The sequence below is a fragment of the Podarcis vaucheri genome, assembly GCF_965113315.1.
Source record: "Podarcis vaucheri genome assembly, chromosome: 8".
Taxonomy (NCBI): domain Eukaryota; kingdom Metazoa; phylum Chordata; class Lepidosauria; order Squamata; family Lacertidae; genus Podarcis; species Podarcis vaucheri.
The window spans coordinates 76,076,872-76,096,040 of NC_138766.1; the positions used below are offsets into that span (position 1 = coordinate 76,076,872).

Sequence of the window (19,169 nt, forward strand, 5' to 3'; positions counted from 1 at the left end):
GCTGCTCTGCTTCGCCAGAAGCGGCTTAGTCATGCTGGCCACATGACCCGGAAACTGTACACCGGCTCCCTCGGCCAGTAAAGTGAGATGAGCGCCGCAACCCCAGAGTATTCTGCGACTGGAACTAATGGTCAGGGGTCCCTTTACTTTTTTTTTATCTATCTATCATATTTGAAGCTTTCTTCCAAATAGCTCATGGCACCATACTGAGACTTGCCCTGCTTTGTCTTCAAAACAGCCCTGTGAGGTAGGCGAATCTGAGCTATTGGGACTGGCTCAAGAACACCAAGTAAGCTTCATGGCTGAGTAAGCTTCAATAGCTTACTTGGCCAGCGTGGTGGCAAGTGGACGGCTGGACAGACACATTAGTGGAGCTCATCTGGTGCTCCTCCCTATGTACTTGTCATTGCATTCCCCCACCTGTGCTATCCAGGTAAGCTGTAGAGACACTGGGTATTGAGATGGAAGCTCTGTGGCTTCACCCCACTTCCCACTATTGGCCACATCTAATATACTAATCCCTGTTCTACACAGGCTTTCGAAAGCTCAAACAGGAAAGGGACCTGCTGCAACATTCTGGGTACCTATTTCACAGTTTCTTCTATTGCATATGCAATCATGACTATTTCAGCCTTCTTGTTTTGAGAATTTTTTTTAAAAAAGCTTAGAAATCAATAATTCAAGTTGTAGCAATCTGGGAAAGAGAATATTGGTTTTTTTTTTTTTTTAAAGCAATTTTATCAGTAATAGTAACTTGTCTAGAACATTGATATTTCATGAACAGGCTTTCTGTGTAATGGCCGTAATTCCTTATATATTTCGTTTACAGTCTTTGTAGAAAATGAAAAGGACCATGAAAAGAAATCTATACTTTATCACTGATTAAAATAACAATTCAAAACACTGAAGGGCACCCACATTCTACCACTGGTTTCTATGATGAGTGGTTCATTTTGCATTTTGTGTGTGTGTGTGTGTGTGTGTGTGTGCTCTGCCCAAGTCTATTAAGTATCAGCTTCATTATGTTAAGGTCAGGTAAAAGTGTGCCACAGAAACAACTAGCTGAAGATTCTGAAATTTGAGCAGATGGGAGTAGGCCTTCCTTCTCCTTTAACTAGAGCTGGTGTCAGCAAGGTGTGGATCTGTAAGAAGGAGGATAAATGACATTTTGGTCTTAAAAACTGGGCTAAGAAGGGACAGAGAGACCTGCCTCACACTGTGTTGAATCCTGCGTATTTGACATTAGGGAGGTCCTAGAAACCTAGATCATTATCCGTTGAAGAGTTATTGCTATGTGCTTTCCATCTTATGCTCAGCCTGTACATATGCGTAAATAAAACCATATATCACAAAGACACCATAAGTCTCCAGCGACCTTCATTCCTAGGAAACCCCTGAGAACTCCATCTACTTGGAGAATGGATAGTGAATAACAATATGTTTTCTCCCAGTACCTTGGCAGAACATGCATTTCCCCACAAGAGATAGCACATCTCCTTCCAGTGCCTGAAACAGTAACAGAGGCAGAAGTATAACTGGGGGGGGGACTTTCACTCGTGGTGCTTTGTTAGAACATCTCAAGTAGCCTCCTGGGTAATATGTAGCTTTTCAAAAGATTGTGCATTATATGTGCTGCTGAATTGATAAATGTTTATTAGAACACAAGGTCCCTTTGAAGTTAACTACAGTCCTCACACGAGTGAAAGGCAAAGGTATATCAACATTTTGCAATCTGAAATGTTTATTACACTTGTCGAAATCCAAGATGAGTTACCAAAGAATTACCCTACTTCCATTGTAGCATTGCTGAAATCATCAAAAATGTTGTGCCATCCTGATACACCAACTGAGATGCTCTGAGAAGCCCCAGATAAATAAAACATCTAAACTAGTTCTTGAGACTTAAAAAAACAACCCCAAAACCTGCTGCCTCTGTAGAATTCTGTACCAAAATTAATATAAAAAGTTCTGAGAGTGTGTGTTAGTATCCATTTTATTGCCTGCCTTTAAACGAGAACTCATAAAAAGTAGTAGCACAACTGGGCAGTTCTGTCCTATCGGCAATAAATCACAGATTAATATGGCTGGTGCCACTGTTTCATTTTCCAGCTCCTTGTTTTCACTATATGAGGAACTAGCCAGCTTAAAGCCCCCAGTCTAATTTGCAGAACTTTACATGACATGTGTGTAAGTGGGAAAGGTTTTTTTTGGGGGGGGGCAAGGGAAAGATGCTGCAAAGAGTGAAATATTCTCACCTGCCTCCAAATGTATTTTTCAAATGTATTTTCTCCTTAAGGACATTTTACTGGGTTCCAATAAAGTGGTTTTCTTATAGTTTGTAGTACTAACTTATTTGTTATTTTAATTATATTCATAATACATCTTTCCTCCAAGAAGCTGAAGGTTCTCCCCTGTGATGGCCTGGGACTCGGGCTCGGACTCGGAACCAGAGGAGTCTCAGTCTGCACTGGATCCTTTGCCTCAGGCATCATCTGAACCAAGTCTGGGTCTGATCCTGAAGAGTTCCAGTTTGCACAGGTTCCCCTGCAACAAACACCAGCTGGGCCGAGTCAGGGGCCTGAGCCTGCCCTGGCTCCAGATGCGGGGAATACCTCGTTGCCTTCAGCTGGGCCATCACTTACAGCTGCTCCGCTACCAGTTGGGTCAGGGGAGGCTGAGGTGGCCCCTGGGTCTAGTAACCCACCGACGTCTCCTGAACTGCAGAGACTAAGGTCTGAGAGAAGGAGAGACCTGAGTACTCGGAGGAGGAGTGCTCGCCTTTGGGCGAAACAGGGAGGTGAGTCGCCAGGGGATCAGAACTGTCCACTACCCCAACAAAGATAAAAGGCTGTTGGACCCCATCCCAGGTTGCGGGAGCAACATTGCTGTATGCCAGATCCTGCCTGAGGTCCTGTACCTGTCCTTGTCTGGTTTCCTGCCTTGTGTCCCGCCTTGGCCCTGTTGGACTGACTCCTAGCAAAACCTTCGGATTCTGGACCGGTCCTGGACTGCGTTTCCCGGGTTACTCCCAGGCCCAGCACATCCCCACTGCCTCATTTTATCCTCACAACTGTATGAGAGTTGGTGATTGGTCCAAAGGCACCAAGTAAGCTTGGTCAGTGTGTAGGATTTTGAAGCTGAGTCTTCCTAGTCCTAATCTGACACTTGATAGACGTAGAGGGATAAGCGTGTGGATTTTTGCACGAGTGGCTTCCATGTTAGTTATTAGGTCTGAAGCCATGGGAAATAAAAGATGGCTGAGTGCTTGAAGTCTTCAGCAGAGTGGAAGAATACCAGACACCTTTATGAGAGCAAGGCAGTATGAACCACACTTATCAGGATGTGGCCCAAGGCCACCTAAGCAATCCAGGAAAACGGACTGAGATAAGGGCAACTGGTTAGCCCAAAATCTGCTGACACACTGTCAGTCATGTTCACAGCCTCTGGTGATATACTGCCAGACGCATTTTCCATATGTTTTCAGACTCACAATAACCTATAAAACCAACCTGGAGGAAACCTGAGAGTTGGAGAATACAGCAGACCCCACTGAAGCAGCGAAGTTCTCCCACCAGGCCTCTGGCTTCTACCCTCGCCATGTCTAGTCTGGCTAACTGGATTGTGTGTGTGTGTGTGCGCGCGCGCGCTCGCGTGTGAGTTTTCATTAGGATGCTTTACCATAGACTGCTATTATGGGGACAAAAACAGTTTTCCTACCTGAAATGATCAATGTCTTTCTTGACTCTCACCTTCTAAGATCCCTGAGACCCCAAATTAACCAGAAGTCCTTTTGTGACACAACACTGTCGAAAGTAAAAGTTGTTGTGTTCTTAGGGTCATTTTGGATGACTTGTTTCAAAATATGAAAACAGTAAGAAGATATGTCAAACCTTATTTAACCTTAAGTGTGAAGAGGCTGAAAAGGAAATGGGTGAACTATTTTTTTTTATTTAATACAACTGTGCTCTGGGGGTCATAGCACACAGTTACCAGAACAATCAATGAAACAGATACGGATGTCTGCAGAAGCAATTTCAACAGTATTTATGGAATGAACACTACAGTCAATAGAATAGTTAGTTATACAGCAGAAACTAAAATAATAAGATGTGTTTGTTTTCCTAGTAGTTTCTAGTCCATCTCACTCCTGTAAATAATCCCAATAGACAGATTTATTTTATTTGAAAAATAATAATCAAAGCTCTTCAGGCAAGCTGACTATTGCTGTAAGCAACTCTTGCCATAGCTGAATGATTGAAGCACTACTCTTTAGCCAAAGGCTATCATAAATATATTAAAATAAAAGTCCATACAGATTGGCAATTATGCCAAATAACTGAGTGCCCTAAAAAGGATTTCAGTGCGAGGATATACTGGAGACCATCACCCGTGTAAACAACAAAATTAATTGAAACACAGCTGTGTTCAATTTTTAAGGATATTAGCAAACAGTATTATTTTACAAATTGAGCTAAACACTATTGTTGTTGTTGTTGTTAAGTTGATTCCAGATTCTGGTTTTGTTAAGTGCATCCTTAGTTTGGGGCCACAGGCTCTAATCCAGAAGTTCTCCCTTCTTTCTTTTGAAACCAGAGAGGCAAAATATTAACTTGTTATTAACTTCAGAGAAACAGGAGATATAGAATACAGAAAACTGAGCAACACAATACTGATCATTTTGAGCTACTATCCTATACAAAGGAGCCTACTTCTGAGTAGACATTACAGAATGGCACTGTAACTTTCTTCAGGATTAGGCATATTTGGCTTATAGATTTATTTATTTGGCGTATACTACCTGTCCCCATTTTATTTGGTCACTCATGAAAATCCTATAATATATTTTAATGAACTTTTGCAAGACGATAAGGTGTGGGCTGGTTGACCGGATATTGAATTTTCTTCATCCCATGATGGAAGAATTAACTTGCTCAAGGCAGAAATCCTATGCACACTTACGAAGGGGGGGGGGGAGCATAGAATTGGGCACAGTAAAATGCTTCACCTCGAGGAAAATCAAGCCAATGCTTCTGAGAACTTCACTGTATCTTTAACGCAATATTGGAGGCCTGTTTCCCAGGCAGCCTGCATTGGTGAATACGCTTTTCCCACTTAGAATAGAAAGCCAGCACCTAATAGGTTCTGATAAATTGACAAAGATTTGCCCACCAGTAAGTAGGGGAGCCCGGCATCTCTACAGCCATGAAATAAATCAGGTGACTAATCAAGTAAACCTATTGGCAATACGTAAGTAGTAGCAGGTCAATGGGGCACAGGCCGCTGAGTTCATGCAAGGTAAGAAAGGATTGGGGTGAACTGGGATCCCAAGCCAGATGTAGCAGGGTGTAGGACTCCAAGTGCTTTCAGGTAGAAAACTGGCCCCATCATTACTTGATATGCCTAAAGCTCAGCATGATGAAATAACAGAAGCTATTATATAATCATTTTTAAAATATCATGTATGAAAACATATTTAGAATGAACAGTGTTTATTGACTACCATATATTGAACAAATGGTGAAAAACCCACAGATGTATGTTTGATTGCAGAATTGTTCGTTAGGATCTGAGACTGTCGCCAAAATTGTAAAAGTAACTTGTTATCTAAGAACCACACACAGAAGCAAACAGATTCATGTTTCCACTTTCGCAGTAGCACATTTCTTTTTTTTATCTTCTTTTTATTCATTTTCTATTACCAGACAACAACAACAAAAAAGGAAAAATAACAAACACATACCAAAGACAAAAGAAAACATCAACCAAATCAGAAACACCTTAACCAACCAAAAAACAACCATTACAACAAATAGCAGTTGACTTCCCTCCATCTCGGTCTTGGGTTATGTGAATATTAAATCCAATCTGCAGATTTTCATTATATAACATCTGCGCATCGCAAGAATTATATTACGCCTACTGTGATTTTTATATCTCTAGAATTTGTTTCTGTATATGTTATAAATTTAGAACACTCGTCAATAAACTTTCTACCTTTTTGCTGTCTAATGTTCTCGCAGTAGCACATTTCAATATGATATCTGCCTCTCTCTCTCCTGTGTTGTACAGTATCTCCTCCCCACCTCTGTATTGTAAATGCTCTTTTCGGCGGTTCAAATCCCCGTGACAGGGTGAGCGCCTGTTGTTTGGTCCCTGCTCCTGCCTACATAGCAGTTCGAAATAACGTCAAAGTGCAAGTAGATAAATAGGTATCACTCTGGTGGGAAGGTAAACCGTATTTCCATGTGCTGCTCTGGTTCGCCAGAAGCGGCTCAGTCATGCTGGCCACATGACCTGGAAGATGTCTGCAGACAAACGCTGGCTCCCTCGGCCTATAGAGCGAGATGAGCACGCAACCCCCGAGTCATCCACGACTGGACCTAACGGTCAGGGGGGTACCTTTACCTTTTATGGCATATTCTATGCAAAAGGGAGAAAAGTGAAATTGTGCTTCCATAAAATTACAAGACTATTTGGAAAGAAGAAGGATGAATGAAGTTGAATTTAAAAATGCCTTTGTATCAACCTTATTTGTACATTCAAATCTATTTCTATCCCCAAGGCCAAGTGATGGAAGACCTACCCCTGAAGCAAAATCCACGATATCTCCCTTTGTCCTTGGAGATTTACTACCATGGTGATCTATGGATGGAACAGAGGTGCATATTTAAGACTGACCTTAATTTAAATATCAGTATACACCACTTTGATATCTATGAGCAGTGCAAGATTCCAGGAGTGCAGGCGCACTTTACCCAAGGTCTTTGTTTCCCTTTGAACAATGAGGCACAGTGGAGATCGTGGTGACTTTATGATATATGGCTTATTTACACATATATACAACCTTGAGCTTAGATGGAGGGAGTTCAGAGCATTCACATCCTAAGGGGGTCCTGCTCCTTCCATTGCTACAGTATCAGATTCAGAGAGGCCGATTGTGCCCAATCCTCTCTGTTGCATAAAACCAACCAACTGCATTCTCCTCTGCCCCTGCACACTTGTCGCTGCTGACACAAATGATTTCCTGGGCTTACATCATCCAAAACGGAAATGCTACAAGCTTTTGTCTCTGCTTGCTAACACACAGCTGGAGGGGAAACACAATTGGAGGGAGGGCCCTCCCCTCCACTTGCTGTCTGGCACTGAATGTCCTGATGCTTCCTCTTAGGTTATCACTCATTTTTGTCCCCCTAATACTCAGACTTTTGACCAAACTGCGGGAGGCAGTGGAAGACAGGAGGGCCTGGCGTGCTCTGGTCCATGGGGTCACGAAGAGTCGGACACGACTAAACGACTAAACAGCAACAACAATACTCAGACTAGTTATCACCAGGCTTGGCTTGTTAACATAAGCTTAACCCAGGGGTTCAGTGTTTTGCACCAATTAACTCTCCAAACCTTGATGAAGCCTAACTTTTATTGGACCCAGGAATTTAAGGTATCTCACCCCCACCAGCTTCTAATATCCTAGTGATCAACAACATTGTTTGAGACCATGAGGAGTGCAAAGAGACATGATTTCTTGCTCCATTCCCCATCTCCAACAGCAACAAACTCCATCCTTTCACCCATCACAATAACTCTGCAGCCCCGCAGAGATTCGTTTAACATACACGTGTATGCTATGCATGTACGTAATATATAAATAATATAAAGTTGGCTAATCCTTCTGATCACAACTTTTAGGTCTTTACATTATTATCAAATTTGAACTTACCTTATTTGGATTGATTGCTGTGATAACCCAAACACACTGAGCGTTACTGTCATACTGAAATGGAAAGTTGGGGGACGTGAAGGTGCCACCAGGACCCTGAAGATTAGATCCACACGTCTTGACTGTAAAAGAAGAAATGAACATTACAGTTCCTAAATAACATCACATTATGTTCTAATTGCAGCTAATAGTCACTCCCAGTGTCTCCAAGGAAGTCCTCCATATGCTTTAGAGTGGTCTGGTGAATTCCAGAATGAAGGAAGAAGAGATTCAGATACCAGATTTGAAAATGCACCCCTTGGCTTCATTTAGGTGATGGACTGATCCCAGGTACCCCTTTAGAAGTCCCCAAGTCCCAATTCATGCCAAGGATGGAACTCTCTATATTTTTTAAAGTTGCTGCTAGACCAGGATAGCCAGCATGCTGCCCTCCCATATGTTGTTGAACTACAAATCCCACCATCCCTATCATCAGCTGGTTCCGATGGGAACTGGAGTCTACCATCTGAAGGGCACCATGTTGCCAACCTCTGTTCTGGACTAATACAAAAATGGAATGGAAAATGAAGGAAAGAATGAATACTTCACAAACTAACAGCTGTGCAGCCTTTTCCTGCTCCCCGCCCCCTTTCTTATGGCTATTAAAAGGTAGGAAGTCATCTACCAGAGGAGAAGGAAGTCTAATGGGAACAATAGATCTTGCATGTTCTTTACTTCTCTGCTTCAATGATGGATGCAATAAACACCTTTGGCCTAATCAGTTTGTTTGAACAATAACATTGTTGAGATTTAGACAAAAAAATACTTCTGAACAGATTCTGAACCACATTTCCATTTCTTCATATACAAATGAAAGAGCAAATGTTTCTTTTTAAAGATCTGCCTTTCCCCCATATTTATGTCTGACAGCTGCTGCTATTTATAAAGGATTTTAAGATATTATATGACTTAAACTAATATATTCAGAAGGCATGTCCCACAGTCACTTTTGCCATTGCCATCTGTTAAACTATGTAAAAACTGCAGTTTTCTAATAAAGAAAAAAATACATCTTATAAATCCGGAGATTAGATTCAAAAAATATAATAATGAAATTTGTGTTAGGGTAAACAGCTCAAGATTTACGTATAAGCCTTTGCATAAATTATTCTAATGCTGCAGCATTATTAAATGTAAAGTAAATGTGTGGTTCTATTTAAAAAATGTGAGGTGAGAACAGGGAACTCAAGGTAGCAAAGTGTGTAGCAAGTCCCTACCCTTGCTTCTCTGCTTAGCTACTGAGGTGAAATGAGATTCAGACAAACATGAGAATAATGACTGATTAACAGGGATTGCTTTTAGGGAAGCAGAGAACCGTTCTACAATAAGCTTATCCTGTGCAATGAACATCGGTGGCTGCATACCCAAACGGTGTAATTTCATGAAAGAAGTCCACTGTTTTTATTGCATTAATTCGAGAAACAAACAGAGAAGAGTGGAATTGTTGTAAAAGACTCATTCGCCTGCTTTGCACAGCACAGTAAGTCAAACTATAGCTTATCGGGACCACACAAATGTGCAACTTCCAGAGTGGAGCTTGCAGTCGCTTTGCTACTCCCCAGACCTTTTTGATCCTGCACCATGCTGAGCTAAGCCAAGCTTTGGCTCTGGCAGCATAACAGCCAACCCCAGACTCTTAGTTAAGCTCTCTTCTCACTAACCACAAGCTACAGTCAGCAATATATGCATAAATTTCTAGCTAACTTTTGAAGTCCTTCTGATCTATTTTGCACTATAGGATTACCTTCTTTTTAACAATCTCCTTTCTGCAGGGTCAATAATTTATTGTGATCCACGCAATATGTCCTTTTATCTTACACTCCCCCCCACCCCACTTAAAAAATGAATAGTATTATCTCAGTGAGGAAACACACTTCTCATATTCAGATCCAGGTCTTTGGTGAGCTTTAAATTTAACAGATTATATATTAATGTATAATCAATGTATGGACCCTTTTCTGCTGCACAAAAATTATTTGTCAACATAAAAAGGGCCTTTGAGAACTCAGGCAAAAGGCTTTTGGGTAAGCTGATCAGGATAGCTGTGTCAAGAGTTTAAGCAGATAGTCAAACAAGCTGAGCTGGAGATCAAGCTAACGGTTAAAAAGCTCAACATCAATGGACATAATACAATAATGCTACTCAAAGCAGGGAAGCTCAGTTGATTGGCAGTTAGTAGGAGGATGGAGAAAGTGAAAGGAAAAACAATGTTGCCAGCACTTTGGGCTGGAAAGTAACATTTAAGAAGTACTCATTGTGTCTTGCTGCCCAATAATACCATGTCTACAGTAGAATCACGTCTTACATGGAGGTTACATAGCACGTGAAGGCAAAATCGTGTACAGTCAGAACAACCCTTTAAAAACCATAAAAACCTTAGCACAACACTTACCAGTGAATGACAACTGCGTTGCTTAGCCTTCCTCTTCTGACATGGATTTTGTTCCAGAAGGACAAGTGTGGGTGACTGACAGCCTGCTTCAAATGAAGTGCTTGGCTGTGGTTCAGCTTCAGAGGTTGATTGTGTTGGCTGGTGATATTTTTTTTTAAGAGAAGCACGGTAACTGCTGCTGTTGTCTCTTGGGCTAATCAAACATTTCTTGGTACAGTCTCACAGTGTCTGTAATCCTTCGTGCGATTTTGAGGCTTCATTCCATGGAGGGATCAAATCACCGACAGGCTTTATCGCTTGGAAGAGTTGAGCAAATTTATGCAGGTTCCAACTTGCTGTCGCCATCACCTCTTTGTCAGTTTTATCTTCTGCTAGTGGCAGACTTTGGGCTTTAAAATTTCAGCAGCACCCTGTATGTACAATGCCTAAATTTGGTGTCCCCCCCCACCTCTCACTTTCTGTTGTTTGTCACTGTTCCAGCACTCCCTGTATCACCCTCTTGGCTCAGAGCCCAGTGCAGAAATGCCCCCTAATTCCACCTCTGCTTCTGTACAAAATCATACTAGTTCTTCCAGCTTTGGTCTATATTGTTCACTTTGTTTTCAGTGCTTGGAAAACCCTTAAAATCTCTCACGCATTCCTTCCAAAGGTTTTGCCAGCATGCATCACTGTTTCAGGCTCAAATACCTCCATTGCCTGCTTGAGGTAAGTGATGCAATTGGCAATGTTGAAGGACTTCCAGCATTCCATGAGATTAAGATTGGAATCAGCATCCACAGCATTCAGTATCCATGAGAAAGTGAGCTTCCTGTAAATCACCTTGCAGCAGTGAATCACACCGTGGTCCAGAGGCTGGCTGAGGGAGGTCATATGGTGGGGAGAAGACTTCAACTTCAACATTGTTATGTGCAAAGAGGAGAGCCTCAAAGTGGCCAGGAGCATTGTCCACAATGAGAAGCAGTCCTTGTCAGGGACCGTGCTGAGGAGGGCTGCACAGATGAGGAATGGTGGGAGCCTTCCCCCTCCCCCTGCTCCTGATCAGGATCCTTAATCTTCCCAGGAGCAGTGACACAGTATAGATTTGGAGCAGTGGTTTGCAGAGGGACATAGTTCAGAAGACAAAAGTTGGGAAGAACTGGGTGGTGAACAGATAGGAGGAGAAGAACCAGGAGAGAGAGTTAACAGACTCTGGTTTGCTGGAAAGTATCCAGCCGATCAGTCGAAGGTCAATGAGATTAGATAAGGTAGCTGCACAGAAGGCACAGTAGTTGTGAGATCAGGTTGCAAGATGAGGAAGTGACTCGTGTGACTTGGGGGGAATTGGGTGTAAACCTTAATTGGGAGCACCTTTACTCTGAGAATGGACTCTTTGTTCTTTCACTGTGGTCATTAAAATCTCTTTAAATGGTAAGAGACTATTTTTGCTCCCTCCCTTTATCCATGGGCCAAACGGAAGGAAGCCACTTCCCTGAAGCCTGACAGTCCTCATGTTGAAGTCCTCGTGTTTCTCTTCAATGTAGCACTTCACCTCTGGAACGAAGCACTTGTGGAACTAATCCAGAAATGTTGCTGTAGTCACCCAAGCCTTTTCATTGGACTGCCTGAAAACAGGAACGAGATTCTTGTTCTTGCCTTTTAAGGTGTGGGAATTTTCAAGCGTATACAGCAAGCCTGGCCACAGAACAACATAGTCACATGGTGTTTAGCTGCTTTGAAGCCAGAGGCTTGTTTTTCAGTTTTGGAGCTGTAAAAAGGTCAGGCATTTTCTTCCAGAAGAGCCCCATATTGTCAGAATTAAAAACTTGCCATGGAAGATATCCCTTGTCATCTAACAACTTCTTTAACTACTCCACATAGGCTTTTGACGCCTCTTAGTCTGCAGCTGTAGATTGCCCAGTTACAGTATGTGCACATTTTTGAGGCTGTAGCAGTTCCTAGAATTGTTAAACCAACCAGGACTGGCTTTGAATTGCTTCACAGACTGCCTACCCTCGATGGAAGGTTTAGATTGTGCATAGAGTGTGAGAGCCTTTTGTCACAACGTGACACCCTCAATAGACACCTGTTTGCAGTTCACATCTTCCAGCCATAAGTTTAATGCCTTCTCAGTCTTGACCAAAGCCTGGCTACACACCTGGTTCATCACCTTCACAGTTTCTGGAGCACTTGCTGCCTCAGCCACATTGATTTCTTTCTCTTGAATCTTCATGACAACTGCTGCACTTCTTGCGGTCATCTTTGTGTGTCACACTGCAGACAAGACTTGCCACCTCTCAAGCAGTCCAGCACAGCCACTTTTTCTTCCAGTGTTGGAAGCCATCTTTGCTTCTTAGGTTGTCCACCAGTTGAACAAGCGGCCTTGCATTTTAGGGCCATGGTTTGCAATGTCCATGTATACAGTATTTTTCGCTCTATAGGACGCACTTTTTCCCCTCCCAAAATTAAAGGGAAATGTGTGAGCGTCCTATGGAGCGAATGCAGGCTCCTTGTCTTCAGCGATTGCAATGTGAAGCCTCCGAAGCGCAGACAGAGCACTCCCGAGTGCACACCGATCCTTCTTGCTCTACAGGCTTCGCTTCACTGGAGAGGCACTGCACAGTTTTCCATCTCTGCACAGCACCCCTTCAGCAAAGCGGGAGGAGAAATGGAAGGGGCTCTGTTTCTCCTGCCGCTTCGCTGAAGGGGCGCTGCGCAGAGAGGGGGATAATTTTTTTCCTGTTCTCCCCCTTCTAAAACAAGGTGCGTCCTATGGTCAGGTGCGTCCTATAGAGCGAAAAATAGGGTACTTCTAGGCTGCTCCTTTGATAACTTTTTAAGGCCACTCACATAATCTCTGTGCTCCTTCATTTGCTCTTGCGAGGGCACCTGCAAACTATGTTGGTGCCTCTGATCACTCTCATAAGGTGAAGGAAATGGCGCATGTGATTATTGACTTTTCTGCTTTCCTGCCCCTGGACAGTTTTCCCCACACTCTCTGCCCACCTTTCACAATTTTTTTTGGAGAAGCACATAAAACTATAATTATGTAAGTAAAATCTGTGTAAGTTGTGATCGTATTCTCAGAAGCAGGCCTTTTCAGAGGCAGCACCAAGACATCTCACTGAGGCATTGCTCCCCTCAGCATTGTACTGTTTTAGGAGGCAGAAAAAGACGTACCGCTTCCACAAGACTTTGGGAAGTGAAGACGTATAATTTGTTGATTATGAAGTAAAGACCATTAAGTCTATTAAGTGTATGGTTCCCCTTATCTTTTGTGGTTCTTTGTTCTTTTAAATTATGCTGAGTTTATTTTGTGTTATTTTTTATTGGCTTTAGAAATATGTATCGGTTTGTTTTATTGCATGTGACCATATAGAAGTGTCTGGAAAAATAAATAAACAAGTCCCACCGAATTTGATGGGATTTACACCAAAGCAATTGGGCACAGAATCACATAAGCTGTAATGGGAATACAAAAAGGCCCAAGCCATATAGGACAAGGTCATGTTGTAGCTTCTTCCCAAACCAGCATTGACCCAGGGAACTAAGGAAGACACAGGGGTGGAGAGGGACTGCAGTTTGGGTTCTTCCCCTGCGTGGCCTGTTGCTAAAGAGCTACCTAAAATGGCTCCTTTTTCACAACAGTAACAAGAGAAGGGGCCACTGGAGAACATGATGGGACACATGGATCCATTTCTGATCCATTCAGGACTATATAGATGAAACTCTGTGGAGGTCAATGATAAGCAACAAATCTGGAATCATTACCAAATCAATGTACGCAGACATTTCACAACTGTTTTTTTGTTTTTCTGTGCTAATCTCAATCAAATGTGTATCAGCAGTAACCATTCTTTAGCAACAGTTGCTTCACAGCAAATGTAAAGCATGGAGGATTTGAGGTGTGAAAAAGCAATATCCCATTGTCCTCCCAGCTCTCTGCAGTTTCATCAATTATCCATTTAGCAGTATCATTACAAAGAGGAATACGTTTTCTCAGGCTTTACCCCATTAGCCTGCAACATTGCATGTTATTTAAACTATTACAATGTCGACCACTTTCCAAAGTTCTTTTGACTGCAGTCTAACGTGGCTCCTTGACTTAGAACTTTCAGAGTGTAACAATTGGAAAGCTTCAAGGGCACCAGCCTCATCCATGTTTTAATTCTTGAGGACAGTCATTTTTGTTGGATGAGTTTAAATAAAATTCTCTTCCTATGCTTGAAGAGTTCAATTTCGCTGCCAGTAGCATCATTATGTTTAGCTTGCTAATGGCACTGCAGTTTTGTTGGTTTTGCATTAATATTTTTTTCCCCCAAGTACATCACAGGCTCTGTGCTTTCAATATTCTTTTTTCATCATTGCTCTGGACTGAAATGAACTCTAATGATAAATAATGGGCAAACTCTGGCTCTTTGTTGCAAAAACTTTGAGCATTCTATCCTTCCGTTCTATGCTTGGGAAACATTAACACTACTTTACCCTATATTATTTATTTTAAGATGCATTTTACATAGAGCTGCTTTCCTCCAATAGTGTTGGGGCAAATGTTCTTTTGCACTTCTAAGCCTGCACACCAAATCCTTATTCACTGTTTTGTTTCCATGGTTGATTACAATTGATTATACCACCTACTCTCATAATATTTTCTCATTCATTAGATTCAACAGGATACAGGTATTTTGAAATCAAAGGTTTGTTACTGTAATATTTCTCAACATCTGTAACATAATTCTGAAAACTATGGGGGTTTTTTATGTGCTCCCAGAAGCAAAATAAAGTTCTTTCAGAAAGATAATTCTGTGCATTTTAGAATCTATGTTTAATCTAACTCTCCTCCCCATAACTCCCAAATTTTAACAGCCAGTTTTAGACATCTGGCACCTTAGGATCTTTCTAGAGATCCTAGAAAGGATATGATTTTTGCATCTACCAGTAAGTGATTAACCATAAGAACTAAGAAGAGCTCTGCATACAGTATCCTGTTCTCTCAACTGCCAACCACATGCTCAAGGCAAACCCACAAGTAGGGCATGGACTCAGCAGTACGCCACTTGCGATTTCCAGCACCTGTTATTTAAAGGCATGCTGCCTCCGACAGTGGAGGGAAAACATAGCAATTGTGGCTACTAACAATGAATAGGCTTATCTACCTTGAATTCGTCCAATGCCCTTTTAAACCTATCCAAGTTGAGGGCCATTGTTTTACTATGCCCTGTGTAAAGGTAACTCACAATTTGTGCACATTTAACTTGTGCACATTCAGCTTCATGCGTTTGGCAAAATAATTTTTGAAAATTAAAAAGGGCACAGAAAGGGGACAGGTGTCCAGGAAAAAAAAAGACTTGGGCAATCCAACCCACCATTGAGCCCAATGTGTTTTGATTATCCACATTTTGGGCTTTAGGTGCTATCCCCAAACTGTAATCCGGTGTAAATTGAGAGTCGTCTGTACTTCCTTTTGCTTCTCTTGTATCTTTCAACTAATCCTGGCTCAGACACTTCTACCATTCGTACAAAAACACCTGTACATGGTGTCTGTTTGTAAATGACTTTCAAACGTGTGTTTTACCCTATAATGCTTTGGCCTCTCTGAAATGCTACTCTGTGCCCTTGCAATTTTAATATCTAGTTCTGTATTCCAATTCGGGTTCAAAGGGAGTCTCATCCTTTTGTGTTGGCTGAGTTTCTCCCTAAACATTCCCCTGTCTGTCTGATGTTATAGAGCCATATACGTTGCTGTAGCTGGAATTCATGATTTATGATTAAATCTACTTTGTATTTTATTATTTAAGTCTTGATGTTACTGTACACCACTAAAAACATCAGTTTAAAGTGCTCATACATAATATTTTGCTATGCTAACAGGCTGTTCTCATGCATGTTTACTTGTAAGTATGTTTTTTTAAAGAGGATGTGTTCTTGAGGAAGTTTACATAGAAATTCAGCCTAGACATAACTATTATAGCTGAAAGTTTTGCTTATACAGTCGCACCTTGGAAGTCGAACGGAATCCCTTCTGGAAGTCCGTTCAACTTCCGAAATGTTCGAAAACCAAACTGTGGCTTCTGATTAGCTGCTGGGGGTTATTTCTGAGCAGACATCTATAGGACTGCACAAGTAGTTTGTATATCTGAAAAGCAGTGTTAAGTTAAATTTCATTTTTTTAAAAAATTCAGAGATCGAACTGTTTTACTGCATTGTATGAAATTATTGAAGAACTGGAAGGAACAGAAGCCAAGAAGACCTTAAATGTGTCCTTTATGCTCAGTGCAGTTCTCTGAAGAATCAATATTTTTGAACTGATAAAGAAAACTGCACAAATGACCTAGTTCTCTTTGACCCTCTGATTGCCCTTCAGTGTAGTCTCTTTTCAAAATCCAGCCACCAGCAATATCGAATGAGTTATTAAACAACTTTGCTTATTAGCTCTTTGATTATCTGAAGTGCTAATGAGAATTACTGTATTGAAGAGGGTTCAAGCTCTAACCCACAACCTATTTCAGTCAATGGAAAAGCACACATTGGTTATAATGGCTGAGACTGTATCCAGACCCAAAATCAGAGTTCAGTTCCTTTCCTGCTGCTACCAGCAGCCTCCTTGTCCCAGAGGAATGGCACCCCACACCTTTTTGTTCCAGTATGTTGTAAATTAGTGCTTGCTTGCTATTTCAGCCCTGTAAGACTTTCATAAGAAACCTGTACCATCCACCCTTTTGCACATTGCTGTCCCTGTGCTCACAGTCTTTGTTCTCTCCTCTCCTGCTCCTTAGGAAAGGAAATAAAAACTTATTCCACGACACATGGTGCTGCATTACTGTGTTGTACGGGCAAATTCATTGCCAGATCCTGAACTTACAGCTGTCATGCTGTGTCACATAACTGCTTCAAATATAACTAGGGCACTCTCCACTAAAGGTAAAGGGACCCCTGACCATTAGGTCCAGTTGTGACCGACTCTGGGGTTGCGGCACTCATCTCTTTTTATTGGCCGAGGGAACCGGCATACAGCTTCCTGGTCATGTGGCCAGGATGACTAAGCTGCTTCTGGCGAACCAGAGCAGCGCACCGAAACGCCATTTACCTTCCCGCTGGAGCAGTACCTATTTATCTACTTGTACTTTGACATGCTTTCGAACTACTAGGTTGGCAGGAGCAGGGACCAAGCAACGGGAGCTCACCCTGTTGCGGGGATTCGAACCGCCAACCTTCTGATCGGCAAGTCCCAGGCTCTGTGGTTTAACCCACAGCGCCACCCGCGTCCCTCTCCAGAGGGCCCTCTCCAGAGTGGTGTTTTATTATGGGTGTGGCTTTCTAGAGGTAGGCTGAAGAACACATTTCAACTGGTCCCATGGTACTGGAGTACTGTCTGCCCTGTCCCGGTTCTGTGTAGATATTTTAGAATGAATTCATGCATATTCAAAAACAAACCAACCAACCCCAACACCTGCATATAATTTCTTGGCTGAAAAGAACAAAAAGCTGATCTTTCTATCTTCTCTTGCTTCTTTTACAAATGTAAGTGCAGCTGTTCACAAGTCGTTAGCTAGCCCATAGGGCTTCTCCCAGTATATCTATGGAAAACACAGAAGCAAACACCCCTGGGAGCAACTCAGTTTGATGTAGTGCCATCACTTTAAGGGGCAATTGTACTGGAAGAAGCATCTCTGCACCCACGATTCCTGTGTACTAGCTAGCCATTTGCAGGCAGCAGTACACTGTTGTTGTTTTTTTAAAAGAAACAAGCAAGAAAAGCCAGAGGGGCAGCCCACAGACCATATCCTATAAGATCGGCAAGGTAATTAGGAGATCAGGCAAGGTGCAGATTCTTGAGCAGACATCTAATCCAATCTGCACAGTGCAAATGGATCTCTCTGCATTGGAATTCACTTTTGCCATATTTCTCTCCCACCCCTGGTTAAGTTGCATGGGGTAAGAATCCTTCCTTTGACCAGGAACCCTGATTATGCAGGATACTGGATCACTAGGGGAGTTTTAACTGCATTTGACTGAACATGGTTAGAATCTGCCTTTACACATTAAAATTAAATATGTGAAAGTCAGAAGTGGATCAAGCAGGCATAGGGGAGTCTGCTCTTCATTTTACGCCCACATGCAGTCCTTTGATTCCTTTTTGAGTACTTAAGTATTTCATCAAAATAAATGCATTACAGATATGCAACCTCACCATTGTATTACTATCTGCTCTTATTCTACATACACATTTTCTAGCTGTTTATGATGAATGCTCTCATGCCATTACATATGAATCCAGGAGGGTAACATTTCTCCAATGAAAATTGGGACATCCCATTCTATAATGGTATTTTTACTATGTATACCCCACACATCTTACTGAGTTGCCCCAGCCAATCTGGGCAGCTTCCAACATAAAAAAACCCAACCATAATAAAACATTAAACAACAACAACAAAACTTCCCTACACAGGATTGCCTTCAGGATTGGATAACTCCATACCTTCCAACATTTCTCCAATGAAAATAGGGACATGCCAACCTAGCAGTTCGAAAGCACATCAAAGTGCAAGTAGATGAATAGGTACCACTCTGACAGGAAGGTAAATGGCATTTCTGTGCGCTGCTCTGGTTCACCAGAAGCGGCTTAGTCATGCTGGCCACATGACCCGGAAGCTGTATAAAGCCAATAAAGCGAGATGAGCGCCGCAACCCCAGAGTCGGCCACGACTGGACCTAACAGTCAGGGGTCCCTTTACCTTTACCTAAAGAAAAGTGGGACATTCCAAGATCAAATCAGAAACTGGCACAGTTTCTCTAAATCAGGGACGTCCCTGGAAAATAGGGACACTTGGAAGGTCTGTGGCAAATATTTAACAAAATTGCAAACAGTAACTCACTACCTCCACAGAATGTCATGTTTCTTGCAGGGGCATGGAAGAAAAAATGAATATCATAAAAAGTGGTTTATGCTGGGGAGTTCCTCAAGCTGTGTGGCAGTAACAGAAAATCTGAGGCTTATCTTATAGATCACAAACTACAACCCTTCAGCGGCACATAGCAAGC

The 19,169-nt window shown here is 42.1% G+C and overlaps 1 protein-coding gene across 4 annotated transcripts in view; it reads right to left on the minus strand.

Annotated features, from left to right (window-relative positions):
• CSMD3 (CUB and Sushi multiple domains 3) overlaps window positions 1-19,169 on the minus strand; it is a 603,606-nt gene that overhangs the window by 267,189 nt on the left and 317,248 nt on the right. For all 4 annotated transcript variants that reach the window (XM_082235380.1, XM_082235382.1, XM_082235381.1 and 1 more), the window contains one exon: window positions 7,718-7,839. In XM_082235380.1, coding sequence (XP_082091506.1) covers window positions 7,718-7,839 — 122 coding nt within the window. The remainder of the gene's footprint in view (window positions 1-7,717; window positions 7,840-19,169) is intronic.